This window comes from Filicampus tigris, chromosome 2, assembly GCF_054856515.1.
Source record: "Filicampus tigris isolate MCC_2025a chromosome 2, RoL_Ftig_1.0, whole genome shotgun sequence".
Classification (NCBI taxonomy): domain Eukaryota; kingdom Metazoa; phylum Chordata; class Actinopteri; order Syngnathiformes; family Syngnathidae; genus Filicampus; species Filicampus tigris.
The window spans coordinates 10,528,263-10,545,908 of NC_141218.1; the positions used below are offsets into that span (position 1 = coordinate 10,528,263).

At 40.0% G+C, this 17,646-nt stretch overlaps 1 protein-coding gene across 4 annotated transcripts in view; it reads left to right on the plus strand.

Moving 5' to 3' along the window:
- The window catches only part of fgf13a (fibroblast growth factor 13a), a 92,529-nt gene that overhangs the window by 63,278 nt on the left and 11,605 nt on the right, over positions 1-17,646 (plus strand). For 2 of the 4 annotated variants that reach the window (XM_086021230.1, XM_086021248.1), the window contains 2 exons: positions 7,986-8,096; positions 14,079-14,182. In XM_086021230.1, coding sequence (XP_085877356.1) covers positions 7,986-8,096; positions 14,079-14,182 — 215 coding nt within the window. Of the gene's footprint in view, positions 1-2,025; positions 2,173-5,061; positions 5,739-7,985; positions 8,097-14,078; positions 14,183-17,646 lie in introns of those variants that run through there. The other 2 variants (XM_086021256.1, XM_086021238.1) reach the window with 2 other exon arrangements.

Sequence of the window (17,646 nt, forward strand, 5' to 3'; positions counted from 1 at the left end):
TGTTCTAACGTTATTTGCATTTTAATGAATGCTTTTCAGTTTTGACCCCGATTTGATTGCTCGATTTCATGTGACAGCTGAGTCCCATGTTTTGTGTTTATTTTATGACAGAGAACCTGCATATGAGACAAATATAACGTGGCATATTTTTGCCAAACGGAGCTTGCGGTAAAGACGAGAGAAGGCCTAGCTTTTGATCTTGTGAGGTGTTGAAATGGCAGCAGAGCAAATAATAGCAGACGTGGTTTAGTTTCTTTGGCGGTATCAGCATTCAGATTTTGGCCTGATGTTCTCTTGCAATTGATTTTTCTAACGCTGGTCACTCAAGTTCACTTCCCTGCTTTAATCAATCATGTCAACTTCATTGAAGACTTCAAATGTGAGTTTGCCATGAGTGGCGACCTGTCTTGGGTGTACCCTGCCTCTTGCCCAAAGCCATCTGGGATAGGCTGCAGCTCATCAGCCACCCTAATGAGGACAAGTCCTGTTAAAAATAAAATAAAATAAAAAAGTGGCCAGTGTGCGCACTATAAGATGGACTCTTCATAGACAGTTGTTTTCTGCCATCTAGTGGTCACAATGGTGAAGCTATACTAACTGTAGGTTCCATCCATCCATTTTCTATAGTGCTTGTCCTTGGGGTGGTGGATGGATAATAATAATAATAATAATAATAATAATAATAATAATAATAATCATCATCATCATCATCATAACAATAATCATAAGCATTATAATCATCATACTATAGCAACTTTGAAATTACATTATTATGAAGTGCTGTCAACTATCACAAATCCTATCAAATTAAACCAATTGAGGAGCCCATTTAATGGGGCATACCTCGTACCCCAAAGTCAACAAAACAAGTCCAGCAAAAATGAAATAGGTTCTTAACCTGAGGAGTGTGACAATGTGAAAAACAAATGCAAAGTTTGCAACCAAAACACAAGGACAAATTATTCGGTGGCACAATACAAAGCTGAACTAAAAGAGTGGAACCAGAACGGGTGGAAGATACCATTCTTTTGCTATAATTCTAGTTTGATTCAGTTAATTTTATGAATGTAAAATGTATTTTTAGTTTTTTTTTTTTTTAAAGCACTCTCGTTTCTATTTCATTTCATTAACAAAACTTTTTATTTTTTTTTCATTTTTAGTTTTAGCTATGCCATTAGTTTCTATAATGATCTTGATCTATACTGATAACCCGTAACCCAATACTTTGTAGCTGTAACTCATCAGTATGGGTAGTTTTTACCCGATGTTGGATCAAAAGCTTTACCCAACGTGCTGGGTCAAATCCTCAATCGAGTGCGCTCGGCATAAATAACCCAGCATTGACTCGGTCACTTTTAGACCCATGCCTGGGTTATCTAGTTCACCCAATTTGGATTACTCTTGACCCATCCATTTCAAGGCTCCGTGAATCTTCGAAAGTCCCATGACATAAAAGTTATTGTTACATTTTCAAGTCTATGAATAGAAAGCATCAAAGTGGAGCTTATAAAGAACGATGAGTATTTTTACGGGCTGCAATAAAGCCGCGACACATGATGGATTGCAAAGGCTACAATGGTTGCATGTCATCAATTTGTCAAAGTTTGCCGAAGCAGACTGCTTTTTGGTAGGTCCTCATACCCGCTTTGACAGAGGAGACAAACGTCCTTGTAAACACTCTTTGTCGTAGGCACACGCCGCCCTTTTGTTGTCTCACTCGATCGGTCGTCGATATTTGTTCGGCCCAGAGTGGAAAGGCCCACAATAACCGGTTTAGTCGGCGCATTATCGGATCACTTTACAGCGTCTGTGTAACATGAGAGCAAAGTCTTGTCTGCTCCCCCGCATGACAAGAAGCATCCATTTTTTCGACCACTTTTACCCTCAACCTGAACCCCCCCCCCTCCCGCGCACGCACGCGTGGAGCATCAGCCCTCCAAATGAATCTTTAATGAGTCTTGAAGTCCTAATGTCGCTTAATGTCCTGTAATGATCTTCGCCGCCGGTGGCCACGCCTCGACGCTCGCGCTCCCCTCGCGCGCATCTTCTGACAGTTGTTGTCGGCTGCGTTCTCCAACTTTGCTGAATGTGTGCCGGAGGCTGCTCCACTCCGACCGACGCCGCCCGGGTCCGCTCTAACCATGAGTTTCCCTTTAAGAAAAACAGTCTCAGGTAGGCTGCCGGGTGTATTTTTAGCATCCTTGATTGTGTTTTTAGGTTTGTATTTTTCAGAGCTGCATTTCAGGAGACTTTCTAAATGTCTATGAGCTGTCCTAGGTTCTGAAATCTGTGCCTCTCTGGCTGTTTCCAGTCTGGTTACATTGTAATGTGCTTTATTCATGAGATACACACCCCGAATGTATTTTTGTAGATTTGATGGGTAAATGCAGCTCTTTACGGTTTGCTTTTCCACACTTGATTTATTTTTAAGCTAAATAGCGTAAATGAGGCTCTGTAAAATGAATCAACTAATATTTATTGTTTTATGAGACGCTATGTAGTACTTTAGGCAACAGGGGGAATCTAGTGATTTTCAAATTGGGGGCTTGAATCTGGACTCTGGCCTTCCTGTATGTAGTTTGTGTGTATGGAGTGTCTACACTTGCAAAGGTTTTCTCCGGATACTTTTGCTTCCTTCCACATTGCACAAATTTGTATGTTAGGCTCATTGAAGACTCATAATTGTCCTTAGCTGTGAATGTGAGGGTGAATTGCTTAAAACTAACATTTCCTGGGTAATTGTTTTCCTTACCACTAGCTGGGTTGCTGTGGATTTTGAGCAGATTAGGTTCATTTTGACCCAGCAAACCGGGTTGAAGACCGGGTTTTTTTTTTTACAGTTTTGTTGCGTACTAAAGTTCAAGGAAATTTAATGTAACATTCTTAGAACATGTTAGACCCTCTAAACATAGTTGGGACAAAAAATAACCCAATTTGGGTCAAAAAAGGAAACGATCCCCTACTTGGGTCAATTTGACTTTTTTTGGTGTTACTTTTTCCAAAACAACCCCCAAATGGGTCGTTCTGTACCAAAGGAAACACCACAAATTGTACAAATCAATCCAATTTGACCCAAAATTTGACATTTAAAAATGGGGTTTTGAAGTAAATTTAATGTAACATTCTTGTGTTATACACTCTAAAAACTGGTGGGTCTAAAATTATTTTTTGTAAAACAACCAACTTTTGTGGTCAAATTGACCCAATTAGCAGGTTGGTCTCTTTTTGCCCCAAATGGGGTTATTATTGACCCAATTGTTCTAAGAATGTTGGCTGGATTTCTCAGTGGATGGACTCGCTTGACGTTGGATCAAATTCTGGTCAGATTGCATGACCCACCCCCCGAAAATAGTGAATAAGGTAAAATGAATTAATAAAATGTGCATTATGTTTATTAACCAGATAACCTAGTAGCCCCTTTCTTGGTGTCTTTAATTTATCCATGTGGGTAGTTTTATCCCTTGTTGGATCAGAATTTTTACCCAACGTGCTGGGTCAAATCCTCAACCAAAATGTGCTATGTATAAATAACACAGCATTGGTTTGGTCATTTTAGCCCCATCACTGTGTTTAGAGACTTTAAAGTTTAACGACTGAATACCTTATGAATGGACTTATTTCTTTATGTATGTATGTATGTATGTATGTATGTATGTACTTATTTATTTATTTTTGAGGGATGTAAATGTCCCATAGGAGATTGTGGGTGATGTTTTCTACTAGTGCACTATGTGCAGTATGAGATACCTTTGAGTGAATTTTAACACATGAAGACAAGGCCGACTTCAAAATAGAAATCTAACATTTTGCATAGTGCTGGCAGTCAGGGGGAGAAAAAAAAAAAAAAAGTGTCAGTGGCTGCAATTTTGTTTAAAGACGCCAGAGGGAGCCATCGGTCAGTTAGTCGCGTTCGCAGAGTCAGGCTTGAGGTGAGTGTGGAGTCACTTCTCCACGTCGTATGTCTTCGTCAGCACGCCTGTCAAGCGAGGGATTTGTTAGATGGAGGGATGGTGTGAAATACAATTACTTATAGAACATACATTTAAATAATGGATCCTGAAACCCTCTCTATGAAGGAGTGGATGAGTAAAGTGATTTCCACTAGTCAGTCAGTGAAGAAAAAAACGAAATAATCATCATCTCACAGGCACTATTGTCACGATAACAAATGAAAAAGTAACAAAAGTAGTACAATATTGGCTTCATATTTTTATGAATTTTCAAGAGTCTCTCGCAGATTCAAGGCCATAACCTATTCTTATTCACAAAGCACAACTTTAAATGACATGTGCAATGCAATGAGAAGCATAATGACTTTTCTTTGTTTTGGGAATAAAACTCCCCAAATTTGGACATTAGAGATTGACATACGACTCTTCAAAGACCAGCAGGTGCATGTTTCTGCGGTGAACTGTGCAAAGGTGGTGGATATACAGACAGTTCTTAGGACTGTTTCAAACTATAACGTGAATAACATCTCCACTGTCCCATCAAAAAATACACATACATGACTCGGACACTTTATTGCATTGCATGTTTCTGTGGGAATCTGTGCAAATGTGGTGGGGACACAGACAGTTCGTTGGATTTCCTTCTCGAACACCATTACCACTCTCAATTTCCCTTGTTTTAATACACGCTGGTCAATCTAAAATCAATTTTAGAAGACAGTCCGTTTACACAAAATTTGTGTATAAAAGAATGACATTTGAAAATCTTTTCATTTTTCTTCATTTTGGATCACTTTGGATAAAGTCATATAAGTTATATATTGCTGGCAAATGTTGTAAGGGTTAACCCCAAAAATGTAAGAATAAATACAATCCACATAATTAAAGATTTCTGCTGAATATCCATAATTTGCCACCTTTCTGCACATTTCACAAAGGATCAAATCAGATATGCCTTATTAGTGGATAATCACAATCTCTTGTGCACGTGCTGGCTGCGTCTGTGCGCTCTCTCCGTCCGTACCCCCTCCCCCCCCCCCCCCCCCGCTGCTCATTGTGCTAGTTGGAGGTGGGATGCTCTCAGGCAGCTCTCGGCAGTCTGCGCCTCGCCTCCAACATGAGGCGCGCACCGCAGCTACTTGGCCTCGCCTCCCTTCAAGAGAGCAAAGAAAAAGCCATGTCACTGATAGGTTGACACCCATCCGAGCCTCCCTCCCGCTTCGATCGTCATCGTGGTCAACCTCCGAAGACAGGCGTGCTGCAAACAGGTGTTCGCCGGTGCGGCTGCACGTTGGAGCCTCGCTCGGCAGGAGAGCGCATGCAGCTGCAGGATGATGCAAAGGAGCTTCAGAGAACATTTGCGGAGAAAATGATGTGGCTGGAGGGAGACAGTCTTTGCAAGGATCTGCTATGGAACACCTTGTAGGAGAAGTCAAATCCTGACTTGTATATTTTCTGTTTCGATCCGGATTTCATTTGACTGACTGAAGCTGCTTCGCTGATATTTATTGAGCAAGCAGTGGGACCGCCATCCCTGCTTGTGACTTGGACTCAAGACAAGAGCTGGTGTTTGTTATCGCCCGGCTGCCAAAGTGGCCATGGCCGCAGCCATCGCCAGCTCCCTCATTAGGCAGAAAAGGCAGGCGAGGGAGCGGGAAAAGTCCAACGCCTGCCGCTGTGTCAGCAGCCCCAGTAAGAGCAAAGGAAGCGGAGACAAGCCCAGCCGACTTAATGTGTTCTCGCGCGTCAAACTCTTCGGATCCAAGAAGAGGCGCAGGAGACGGCCAGGTCTGTTGCGTAACGTTCTTCTCAGCTATCGGGACGAATGTGGGATAGGACTCATTTATATGCGCCGGTGAAATGATGAATCAACCTGGCAAAGTTGGGAGCAAAATAAGGGGAATCCCATCTGGTGTTCAGTGTCCACTGAGAAGTCACCCTTAGCTTCTGAGCCTTAGCAGAGAGGGCAAATTCAAGTGATGCTTCACTTGTCACGCGTCTACATAGCGTATACATATTCCCCAAAAAATCACAATGGATGCAACATGCTTAAGTACTTCATAGGGTGAATGTGTTCAGTTTAGTAAGAAAGAAGAGTATTATCATTTTAGACATACCAGTAGATTTACACTGACCGTATGTTTCTCAACTTTTATCAGGCCAATGTATAAGGTCAGTTTAACATTATGAATATCTAATGACATAAATCGTAAAATCTGGTTTGAATTTACTGACAAATGTACTTACTCAGTGTGAAACTTTTGGTTGAATACAAAGCGGATAATATAACTGCGGTAATATTTAAGTGATCGCCTGCCCCTATGCCACTGGCATATATAGGCTTGTAGTAAATGCTACTTTGTACAATTTGTTGGGAATCACGGCCTTAGACATTCGTGCAGAATCTAAAGAAAAACAATGCAAAAGTTTTATCTGCAAATATGGGTTCATAAAGGCAATGATGCATAGTTTTGAATCTGCGGGGTCCAACATTAACGGTGGCCCGCCGGCACGGGGGCCACCGCATGACTATATCGGGTCACCTCAAATTTACTGATGCCGGCCACCACAAATTGGCTCATTGGTTGGCTGAAAGGTCCAGAACCTGATATGTTTTATGATTTGTGATTTTAGTCGTCAGAAAGAAAGGAATAATAACATGATCCAAATATCTGTTCTCAGTATGGCAGAATAATAAATGTATTGTAATACGTCAATCAAAACATTTCCTCTTTTTGGGCTGTCATTAGATTGTTCAGGTGAACCTAATAAAATACAATACAATTTTATTTGTACAGTGCATTTAACAACAGCTAGAGCTGTAACAAAGCACTTTACGTACAAACAACAAAATGAACTATGACCTTAATTACAAGACTTGACATTAGAAGAGGAAGTGGTGTGAAGTTTTCAAGACAGGTAGATAATACTAATACTGTGCGTCCCTTAGCACATCTCCAGTGTGGTTCTTGTTATTGCGGCAACATCAGTCCACTTTTTGGTAACCTTGTCCTTTGACTTTCACAATTTGGTGACTTTTGGGCCATGGAAAAAAGTTTAAACAAATTCATTTTAGAGCTTTTTGGGATAGATCGTACGCCGAGGGGCAGACTCCTACTGCTATTTCTGACTCGGGTTTCGTATTACACACACAAACATCTGTTGCAATTTGACCTACTTTCATTATTTCTTTTGTATCATGCTAGATACTTTTATGGTTTATCACATGCGATGTGTATAAAAAAATCTATCTATATATCCCTTTTCTAGTGCCAGGTATTTGTTGTATGAAAAAAAAAAGATAAATCATTTCAAACCTTTTTCCACCATTAATGTGGCATATAACCCTTCCAAGGCAATTCAAATTATATATATTTTTTTCATAGAATAAGTAAAAAATAACTAAAATGATGTGGTTGTACAATATCTGCCAATCAAGTGGGAAAATGTGTTATGGTCCAATGAAATCTTAGGTTGAAAAAATGGCCATCATTTCAAAAGGTGGAAGGAGACTTGAACCGGAACTGCTTTGCGTTCGCTTTGCGTGTGTTAATAAATGAACCGCTCCATCGACTTGAAACCTTACTTATTGTTTGCGTTCAAATCTGCCTAAAGATTGCTGAGTAATCACTCTGTTTGTTTACCCAGCGTGTGAGAAGACCCTCCGACGCGAGTACTTTCATTCTCAGCTAATAGAATATTTACATTTCCATCCGTCGCTGGGATAGCATCGCAAGAAAGCTTTTAGTGAAGGTCCAAAGCGAGTATCAGTAAGATGAAAGGGTTGGTTAACCGCACCTCCACTCGGGACAGTTACAAAGGAGTGGAGAGCATTATCAGACACCATGCTGATGGAAGACAGCCAGGCGGCTTCTTGTCTTTAGCACTGATGCCCTTGCAAATGAAATGTTGTTGCTTTGGTGACTATGAAGGTAAAAATTAAAAGTCATCATAACATAAACACAAGAGTGTTCTCACGTATCCCTGCTCGTGTGCCCCCCCCTCAAACCCAACCCCCTTCTTCTGCTTCCACAGAGCCCCAGCTGAAGGGGATCGTGACCAAGCTGTACAGTCGACAGGGTTTCCACCTGCAGCTGCAGGCAGACGGAACCATTGATGGAACCAAGGAGGAGGACAACGGCTACAGTAAGTCTCAGAGGAACACTACGGGAAGATGCTGTCAGTTGGCGATGGGTAAACTGCTCATCCAGGATCGTGTGAACATCACGTGAGCAGCCCATTGGAAAATGACTCGCTGCATGTTAGCCACGACTAGTTTGGTTGCACAGAATTCTTGAAGAGTTGGGTTGGAATGAAAAAAAAAGGGTCAAAAAGGGACCGACCCAATATCTTGGGTCAAATAAATAACCCCAAAACAATGCCAAAATTGGGTTGTTTTGTGCAAAGCAACCCTTTTTGGGGGGTTAGGAAGGGTTGTTTTGTGTTGTTTTATTAATTAATAATCCAATAAATTGGGTTTTGACTTTTGACCCTTTTGACCCAATTTGGTTATTTTTTTACCCAACTGTTTTTACAGTCCTAAAGTTTCAGGATGGCGCCCCAGCACATTATTCACATGAAGTTTGCTTGTTCCTGGATGACCAGAACAGTGAACTGGTCGTTGTGGTCCCGTGAAATGGGCTCACCGTTCACCTAATCTCATGCCTTGTGTACCCTAAAAACATTTGGGACAAAAATAACGCAATTTGGGTCAAAAGGGACCGATCCACTCTCTGGGTCAGTTCGACCCAACTTTTGAGGTTGTTTTGTACAAAACAAAACAAAAAATTGAAAGAGAGTTGGATCAAATTAACACATTATTTTTGACCCAACTGTTTGATTTATTATTATTGTTTTGAATTTTAGTGGGTTACATCAAGGGGGGTCATGTGTCAGAAAAATTACCTGGTTAGAACAAAATATAGTGCATACATTTGGTTTGTACCATTTTCTACAAAACTATTGCAATTTTCCCCCTGTAAAAACAGTCAACGTAAATTAATTATAAGTAGGGGTCAGTATCAGAATGGTACTCAAACGAATGGCGATTGTATTTGCAGCACTTTGTGAGTTAAATGGACCCAATCCTAGCTTTACGTTTTCACATCCTTATATATTTATCCTTGAGACTTTTGTGTGTGTGTGTGTTTTCTATTGCCGTGGGAAAGTCCTTGTGTGCGGCATGCTGTTGTGTAAACCGATACATCCCAATCGCTACCTCTCCACCCACCTGCTCGCTGTTTTCCAATAGACAGATTAAAGAGTAGATCGGTGGCAAAGCAACAGTGCAGCCACTTGTCTGCTGTGGCGATAATGCAGCAGCAATGGTCCGCTTATAATTAGTTGTGTTTTTACACCAGCTCACTGTTTAATGAACCTGTCTGATGCATCCACTTTGCCGCTCTGCGATATTACTGTGGGAAAGAGCTGCAATCTGCACTGAAATAACACTTTGTCCAATCTTCTGCCTAAATGAAATAGCAGCAACTTTTACTATGCAGTGAGCAGCAGGAGTCCCAATCTCCAAAAGAAAAGAAAGACGTAGAATGATGCTCCACTACACCTGCATTTGAAAAAAAAAACGGACCCTGTGATAGTTGTGAGGAGCAAATTAAAGAGTGCTGCTTGAATTGGAAAAAGGAGCACGAGTGAAGCTCTTTGCACGACTCCAAAAATAGCGTTGTTAGGTGCTGGGTGCGCTTGTCTCCATGGTGACGGGGAGCGCAGTCCTCTCGGAGCTATTGGTGTCTTGTGATGGTGGGAGAGGACCTACTCAAACGCACACGCACGTACAAGCAAGAACGAGGGTTTGATCCTTGTTATCGTGGCTCCCCTCCCTTAGCTAGAACAAAGTCAGAAAGAGCAAATTAGATCCCAATACAACCCATCGATTTAGTTCAAAACAAACACAAAGTATTTGGGGGGTTGGCGTCTGGGGAAGTGGCAATTAGACAAAATCCAGATGTCAGTGGGTAAGGCAGGGCGAGAGTAGTTGCATATTACATGTGATTTAACCAAATGTGAGAGTGTGGAAAGAAGTCTTAAGTCTTAAGTTTTTTTTACAGCATTCCAGAATACTGGAGCCCCAACAGAGAATGCAATTCTGATTCAAATTCATTAAATGACAGGATGTGATTCTCTCGTTTAACACAATCCTTTTATATTTCCAAACATATCTGGGTATTTTAAAAACTCTTTGAATTCAATTTGTAGATTAACACAACGGGTGTCACCATAAACCTGAAGAATCTGGCATTACTTTTAGCTAATCAGAAAACAGAAGAAAGTCCTGTCTGGTAAAGTCGAAACAGGACATAGACTTCAATTAAAGTGTGGTTAACCCTAAATAAACTGCATTTTAAAACCTTTACTAAATGCACAAAGAAAGCAATAGGAAATATTTACAAAATATCAACTCTTCCTACAAAAGTATTGGAACTATGATGATAATTCAATTTTTTTTTTTTTCTTTTTTTTTTTAATGTAGTTTAAAAGGGGCGGCACGGTGATCGACTGGTTAGCTCGTCCGCCTCACAGTTCACAATTACCGGCCTCCCTGAATAGAGTTTGCATGTTCTCTCCGTGCCTGCGTGGGTTTTCTCCGGGTACTCCGGTTTCCTCCCACATTCCAAAAACATGCTTGGTAGGTTAATTGGACACTCTAAATTGCCCCTAGGTGTGATTGTGAGTGCGGATGTTTGTTTGTCTCTGTGTGCCCTGCGATTGGCTGGCAACCTATTCAGAGACTGCTGGGATAATCTCCAGCACTCCCCGCGACCCTTGTGAGGATAAGCGGTATAGATAATGGATGGATAGTTTTTAAGGGAGAGGCATTCAGGTCCGGAAGACTTGTTTCGCACACCTAATCAGGACCTATTGAATGCACCTGTGTCCATCTCCCACACCTGGTGACAATCAGACCAGCTAAAGTTATAAAAGGAGGCGGGGTTCCTTTTCCCTCTGCTGGTTGTATGTCTTCATGGTGTCAACGTCATTAGTTGGCTCTGTGAATTGATGTCTTCATATGTTTCTGTGTTTTAGTGTGTGAAGACGTTTGCTTGCTTTCATGTCATCTCCAACTTCTGCCAATTTGTCTTATCGCGTTGAATTTAGTTCTCCCAATGTCCTTTTGAAATTTTTTGCAGTTAGTTTCCCAACCAGCCACTCCATATAAGAATTTGTTTTATGGGTAAGCATAGCTGACATTATAAACTGAATAGAAACTGAAAACATAGGTTTTGAATCATAGCATGAATATGAGAGAAGCGATTGTTTCAGTTTTTATTAGTATTTATCGTATGCATATTTTTTTGCGTATACTGTATATGTGGGTATTTCTACATAGAAATGGTGGCGTGAAAGTCCTCCACAGACACGCACTACAACTTTTAAAAAAGCATGATTAAAAAGAATGAACGGTTAGAATACGTATGACTGTGTGAGTTAATTGCTCCACCGAATGGAAGTTGGTGAAGAATGGAACATGAGACACACTTGGGCAATCAACCCAACCATGTGTCCTTCAGCCCCCCCAGCAATCTCTGGGCTGGCAAAGGTCAGCATGTAGTTAGAGGCCCGCACCGGCTGCCCTCCTTCAGGCTTCTCAGGTGTTTTCCAGGAGCCAGGAAGTAATTGGGCTCCCATGTCTTGAGATTGAGCGGCTGGTAATCCATGTGAACTGAAGAGGACTGATTGTGTGCGTGCATGTGTTGCAACGTGAGCGGGGTAACCTCAGTGAGGAGGAGGGCATTTATAAAAAGATTCCTCGTTGAGAGACGTTGACATGTTACACGTATGAAGGAAAAGAAAATGGAAGAAAACAATGCTTCCACCCTTATGGAAAGATCGATTTCTTACACACCAAACTTGATACATTGGAGCAATCTAAAAATACAACCAAAAAATATGTTGTCATTTTCTGATTTAAAGAAATGTGTCCCAATTTGCCTGCCTAATATATTTTTTAGGTCTGCCCTCAATTCCATTGACCTCACAATTGTGCAATCATGCCGAGTCGTGACCGTCGCAGTGCTGCCCCTCAGGAGCAATCAGGTCCTTGTATCTTGCTCTAGTCCAGTTGGACGTGCAGACAGGTGGAGCCGGGAGAGTGCGAGAGCCAAGAGACGAGTATCGAACCTCTCGGCTTGCCAAGAGTTGACAGTTGACAAGCCAATGCAGCTTGTGGGTGCCTGCACCGTTCAAGTGATAAGGATGAACGTAATGGCCCATCTAAAAGCTTCTACAGTGCACTTTGCTCAAAGGTGTCCAAAGATAGAGACCATTGTAAGGACAATGCTGTGACCTACAGCTCAACTGATAGGAGAAATGGGAATGGGCAATGGGACACACGCAGCCTTGAGTTTAAAAACAATCAATCAATTGAATGGCCCAAAAAAAACCACAGACTTGGAGTATTCAGCAATAACACATTTTTATGATTATATAATAATTAAAAATGTCAGACTTTGTTTTAACAAATGGGAAAGAAAATGGTTGGATTAGTTGGAAAGCTCATGCCATTATTTTTCCACTGGCCTGAGTTGGAGCTATCCAACACACTGCAAAATTAATGGCAGAATAAAACATGTTGGTAAAACCACAAAGAACATGTACTTCTGATTCTGACTTCTGCTACGTCGATCCCATTTTTCACGCTTCCTTTTTTAACGTGAAGAACTGCGTTTCGTTCTTTGTTTGTTTTTGTTGTTCTTGTTGTTTTTACTTTTTTATGTTAAAATGAAACATTTCAAACGAATTCCATTAACCTTAATGATCAAAAATGTATCATGCCCATCCCAACTTAGAATGAAATTATTTAGACTGTGTAAATCACAGTGGGAATCATGAAAATATGAGTGGCATTTCCTCTGGGTTCTGTCCTAAGACCTATCACAGTTTTTTACAGTGTTGTTAAAAGATGATATACTGTATGTGTATATATACATATATATATATATATATATATATATATATATATATATATATATAAACAAAATCAAACTCATGGTGCAACTGTTATATCACTGCTGAAAGCGGCACTACTTGGGACTGTATCCAGAAAAGAACCCACAGCAGCAAAGTTTCCCTGTTTGTTGTCTGCATTAGCAAAGACTATTGGTTGTGTTTTGTTGCTTCTATTCAGCTTGTGGGTTCCCTGCCAGCATTTTATGGAGCACAGACGCTTTTATACAACACAAGGCTGATATTAATTAGATGTACCTCATTGACCAGCGAGGCTGCTGCTGCTGCTGCTGCTGCTGCTGCTGCTGCTGCTGTCGGCTCTCTCAGCTGCACGCTTCACACTCTATGTGACACAGACCTAGTAGGCCTACACTATGTGTATGCGTTTCAGTATCTAAAATGTGAAAAGAGGATTTTCAGTCTCTTTATTGTGTTCATATTGAACAAGGCTGGTCTAAAAAGCTAAGTAAATAGTACAAGCATGCATGACACTTTTGAAGCTAGTAGCCCCATTTACATTCAAGGTCATAAACCAGTGACATGTAATAAAACCTTTAATGGTGCCTGTTAAAGCACCAGTAAGCAATAGTTGTATTTGTGTTAGCCTCGGGGCTGTGAAGTGTAATTTGATTTTATACTGCTATTGTAAATCCCGATTGACTGCAGTGATTGCATGTTTGTTGAAATTAGTTTGATACCTACTCGCTACTAAACAACAAAAGAAGGTTGTTTTTTAAGAGTAAAGACATGCTCCGTTTACTTGCTGGCCATAAGCCAATAGTTTACAAATGTCAAGCTAAGAGAAGCAGAAACATGGTCCCAAGTTTTGAAACAAACATCCAGTCATGATATAACCTTTGAGCTGCGTATTTCTTTCGAAAATATTTTTTTCTTCCTGTTTCTGTCATTATGCTCTTTTTTCCCCACAAAATGACACTTCAAGAATTTGGTAGAGGATCATATTTTAAAAAGTAGGATTACTTGATTTTTTGTTTTTTGTTTTTTGGGCGGAGGGGTTCTCAAGAAAATATAAAATGCATTTATTTTATTGGTTCTTAAAGGAAAAATACAACCGGCAGTGTGAACTTAGTCATTGGTTATCGATATATGAATGACTGAAGTCCGTCACATGTGCTCTATTTGATTTTCTTGTGTGTTTCTCTCCAGCCATGTTCAACCTTATTCCGGTGGGTCTGCGAGTGGTGGCCATCCAGGGGGTTCAAACCAAACTCTACCTGGCTATGAACAGTGAGGGCTACCTGTACACGTCGGTGAGTGTCTGGCCAAATGAGTTTGTGCGTGTTGACGAATGGTTCCATCCAACTGTTGTTGAGAGTGAAAACATGTTGCGTTCAAGGACATCTGCTGCTTGGCGCCAACTGTACTTGCATTCGAACAGTTTTCCAAACTAACATACTGTACGTGACGAAGGACTGTCAGATGGACTTTATTGTGCGTCGGGCTGTTAAATGTCATCTGCTGTTATTAGCACAGCCATGCTAATGAGATCAGACGTTCCATGCCCACACTGTGTTGCCCCAAACAACATGGCAGCTGCCGGTGTGTTATCATAAACAATGTTGAAGAGGCCAAAGTGGAGTATTGCGTATACATTTCTATTGCGTTGACTTTGATTAGGGAATGCTCTTACTAACCTTTGTATCCATCTGCCAGCATGACTGCATAACAACAAAACAAGAAAGTATGGGAGTATAACAGGTTTGTGTTTGACTAAACAGGCCCAGATTTTACAGTAAGTCATTTTTAAGTAAAATTGAGACAAGATCATTATTTTCATATATTGTTCCTGTCGGAAACCTTATATGTCCAAATATGGTCAAGTTCAACTTTTTTTTTCAGTAACCAATTTTGCAGTGTTGAAAATAGCTTGAGAATAAAACTATCAACTCTCTTGAGAAGTACCTGACAAAATAACTAAAACTGACAAAATGTTTTTATGAACGAAATGAATTAAAAACAAAAATGCTTTTGAGGAAAACTATCTTGAAACTACGTATGTGTATAAAATGAACTAAAACTAACCATATGTTTAGTGAAAATGTCCTTTGTTTTTCATCTTTTTTTGTTTGTTTTTCGTCAATTAATATACATGAACTTTCGGGGAAGCTGCAGAAGAAGGAAGGTCAGTTGTTTGAGAATTGTAGTTTACTTTACTTTATTCAACAATACTTAGTCACCTCTTTTTTTATCTTGCATTTGACAAATATGCATATATTTTTAAAAAACTAATACTAAAACTAATACAACTAAACTGAAATAAAGCATGTTCAACTAAATAAAAACTTTAAAACTTTCTCTAAAAAGTAATTAAAACGAACTGAATTTTAAAAGCAAAGTCAAAATGAAATAAAAGCTAACTCTATTTAAAAATGCAAAACTATTATAACCTTGCTGCTTAGTCAGCCTGTCATGTTATTTATCGCACATCTTTTGGCTCTTAGATCTCTGAGAAAGAGTTTGAGAAGAAGATCTAACCAGTTATTTGCTTTTGTGAAGTATTAAAGGCTTTTTGACCCGGGCTACAGAATGAACGCAGACTGTGGAATGCCGTCAACATTATTGAAATTGAAGACAATCTTCAATTTTGCTATTTTAGCAGGAAACATGATTTGCTTTCACTGGCCACATAAAATGATGTGGCGGGCCAGATTTGGCCCACGGGCCTTGAGTTTGACACCTGTGCTTTAGGGGTTATCTTTTTTTTAAATGTCTGTCTGCCATTGAATGAGTTAATAGGTGGAGCGATCAGTTGATTAATTACATCAGATAAAGTACTACGATTTAGACTTTTAAAAAACAACGTGGATAAATTGCTGTCAACTTGGTACCAAGGCAGCCCTTATTTTTAATGAAACCTACATCCTTATGAATAAATCAGTTGCAGGCCACTGAGAAAAGCGTCAGCCTGGCGGGCTGCGCACCCGAGGGGCATGCAGACGAGACACAAACATACACTTGACAGACAATCCTCGCAGTCAAATTAGTAAAGATTGTTCTGCACGACTAAAGGTCTCACTTGGCAGCATCAATCTCTTATTGAAACAAACAAGTTCAGCAAAGCTTATTTTGTTTGTAATTCTACTTCCAGGAAATTGTTGCCTTCAGGGCTCCCACACCCTGACCTTCTCACTCTTACGCGTAAATGCAATTTGGCTACTAGCAGTCATTCGATTAGAGTCACTTCAATTTAAAAGTTAAATGTTGTACAAGAAAAGCAATTAAACTCAAGGTAGTACAAAGCATCTGTGAGCTGATGACAGCACTGTACTTTTATTGAAGACGTTACAATCGTGAGCAATTGCTTGACGAATTAGCACACCTGTGGGGAAAATATCACGATAATTGTTAAAGACTACACTACCTGAACACACAGTATTTATATCTCAGCACTTCAGGAGTCCACTCTTTCCGGTGAGTGAGATTCAATAACATGTGCTGAGCGTGTCTATAAAACAACATTTCATCACTGTCCTGTGAAAAACACTTGTGTCCAATTTTGGAGAAAAAAAAAGTCATTTTCACGTTGATGCGATGTCTGTAACACGGGAACACCATTCACGTAAAAATAAGAAAATGGACATAGATGTTTTTCGCAGGACAGCGACGATATGCAACATAAGTATGATTAATGGGATAAACAAATTACATTAAATACAGCGGTGCCTTGAGATATGAGCTGTCGGTCATCGGATTTTTTTTTTACATGAAACAAAGAGAATTGTGTAAACTATATAGCTTGGCCATAGGAAAGTCCGCTTAGCTTAATGCTAACAAACAATGCAAAACACCATGGATGAGCTAATGAATAGCATCAAGGTGGCGGTGTTGTAACACTTTAAGCAACGGATATATGAACACAAATGGTGCATTCGCCCAGCACTGCAGCTTACGAGAGCAGTACAGTAGTTTACATTACAGTAGTTGTCAAACTCTTCTTTGTTTGTCTGCATGACTATCATACTGCCCCTGGTGGCCAAATTGCACACACCAGAAGGAGCCGAAACGAATTAATCATTATGAACAAACTGTTTAATTCTTTACATTCTATTTAATAGTCACTATATGTTTTTATGAAGTACAATCTTAGAGGACTATTTCCCGCTTTTTCAAAACTTTACAAAATGTTTTTTTTTTTTCCCATGTTCTAATTTATTGATCGATTTATTGACAAAGGCATTGTTAGAATATTTCTTACTCATGAACACTTTTCGGAGTGCTGCTGGGTTCTGTGCTAAGTCATCTTATATTTTCCTCTGTTTCAATAGTTGTATGTCCACTTTTGTCAAAGAAACACACAGCATAGTGACACATTCATGCAATTCAGGAAGACAAACAAACAACCAATCATCTCAACGTGTGAAATATAGAATGCATCGGTCGTTAAGCTAAAGTAATTTTCCCAAACAAAAATGAATAATTCACATCAGGCAATCCTGTTTTTTTGCCCATCTAAAATCCATAAGCTTTTTAGCGTCCATGTGTATGCATACTAAATGTGTGTTTTTTGTACATACAGTATGCTGGAGGAGCATACATTAAGTAAAAAGAGCAAGGGTGTGAGAGAACATGAGCCGTGAGAAGAAGAGTGCATGTGTGGGAGAAGCAGAATGCACCAGTGAAAATATATTCATCCATCAGCGTCAATGTGTGGGTGAAGAAGCAGCAATTAATATGTATTTCACTTTACTACTGCATTCTATACCTTCGTGTTCTA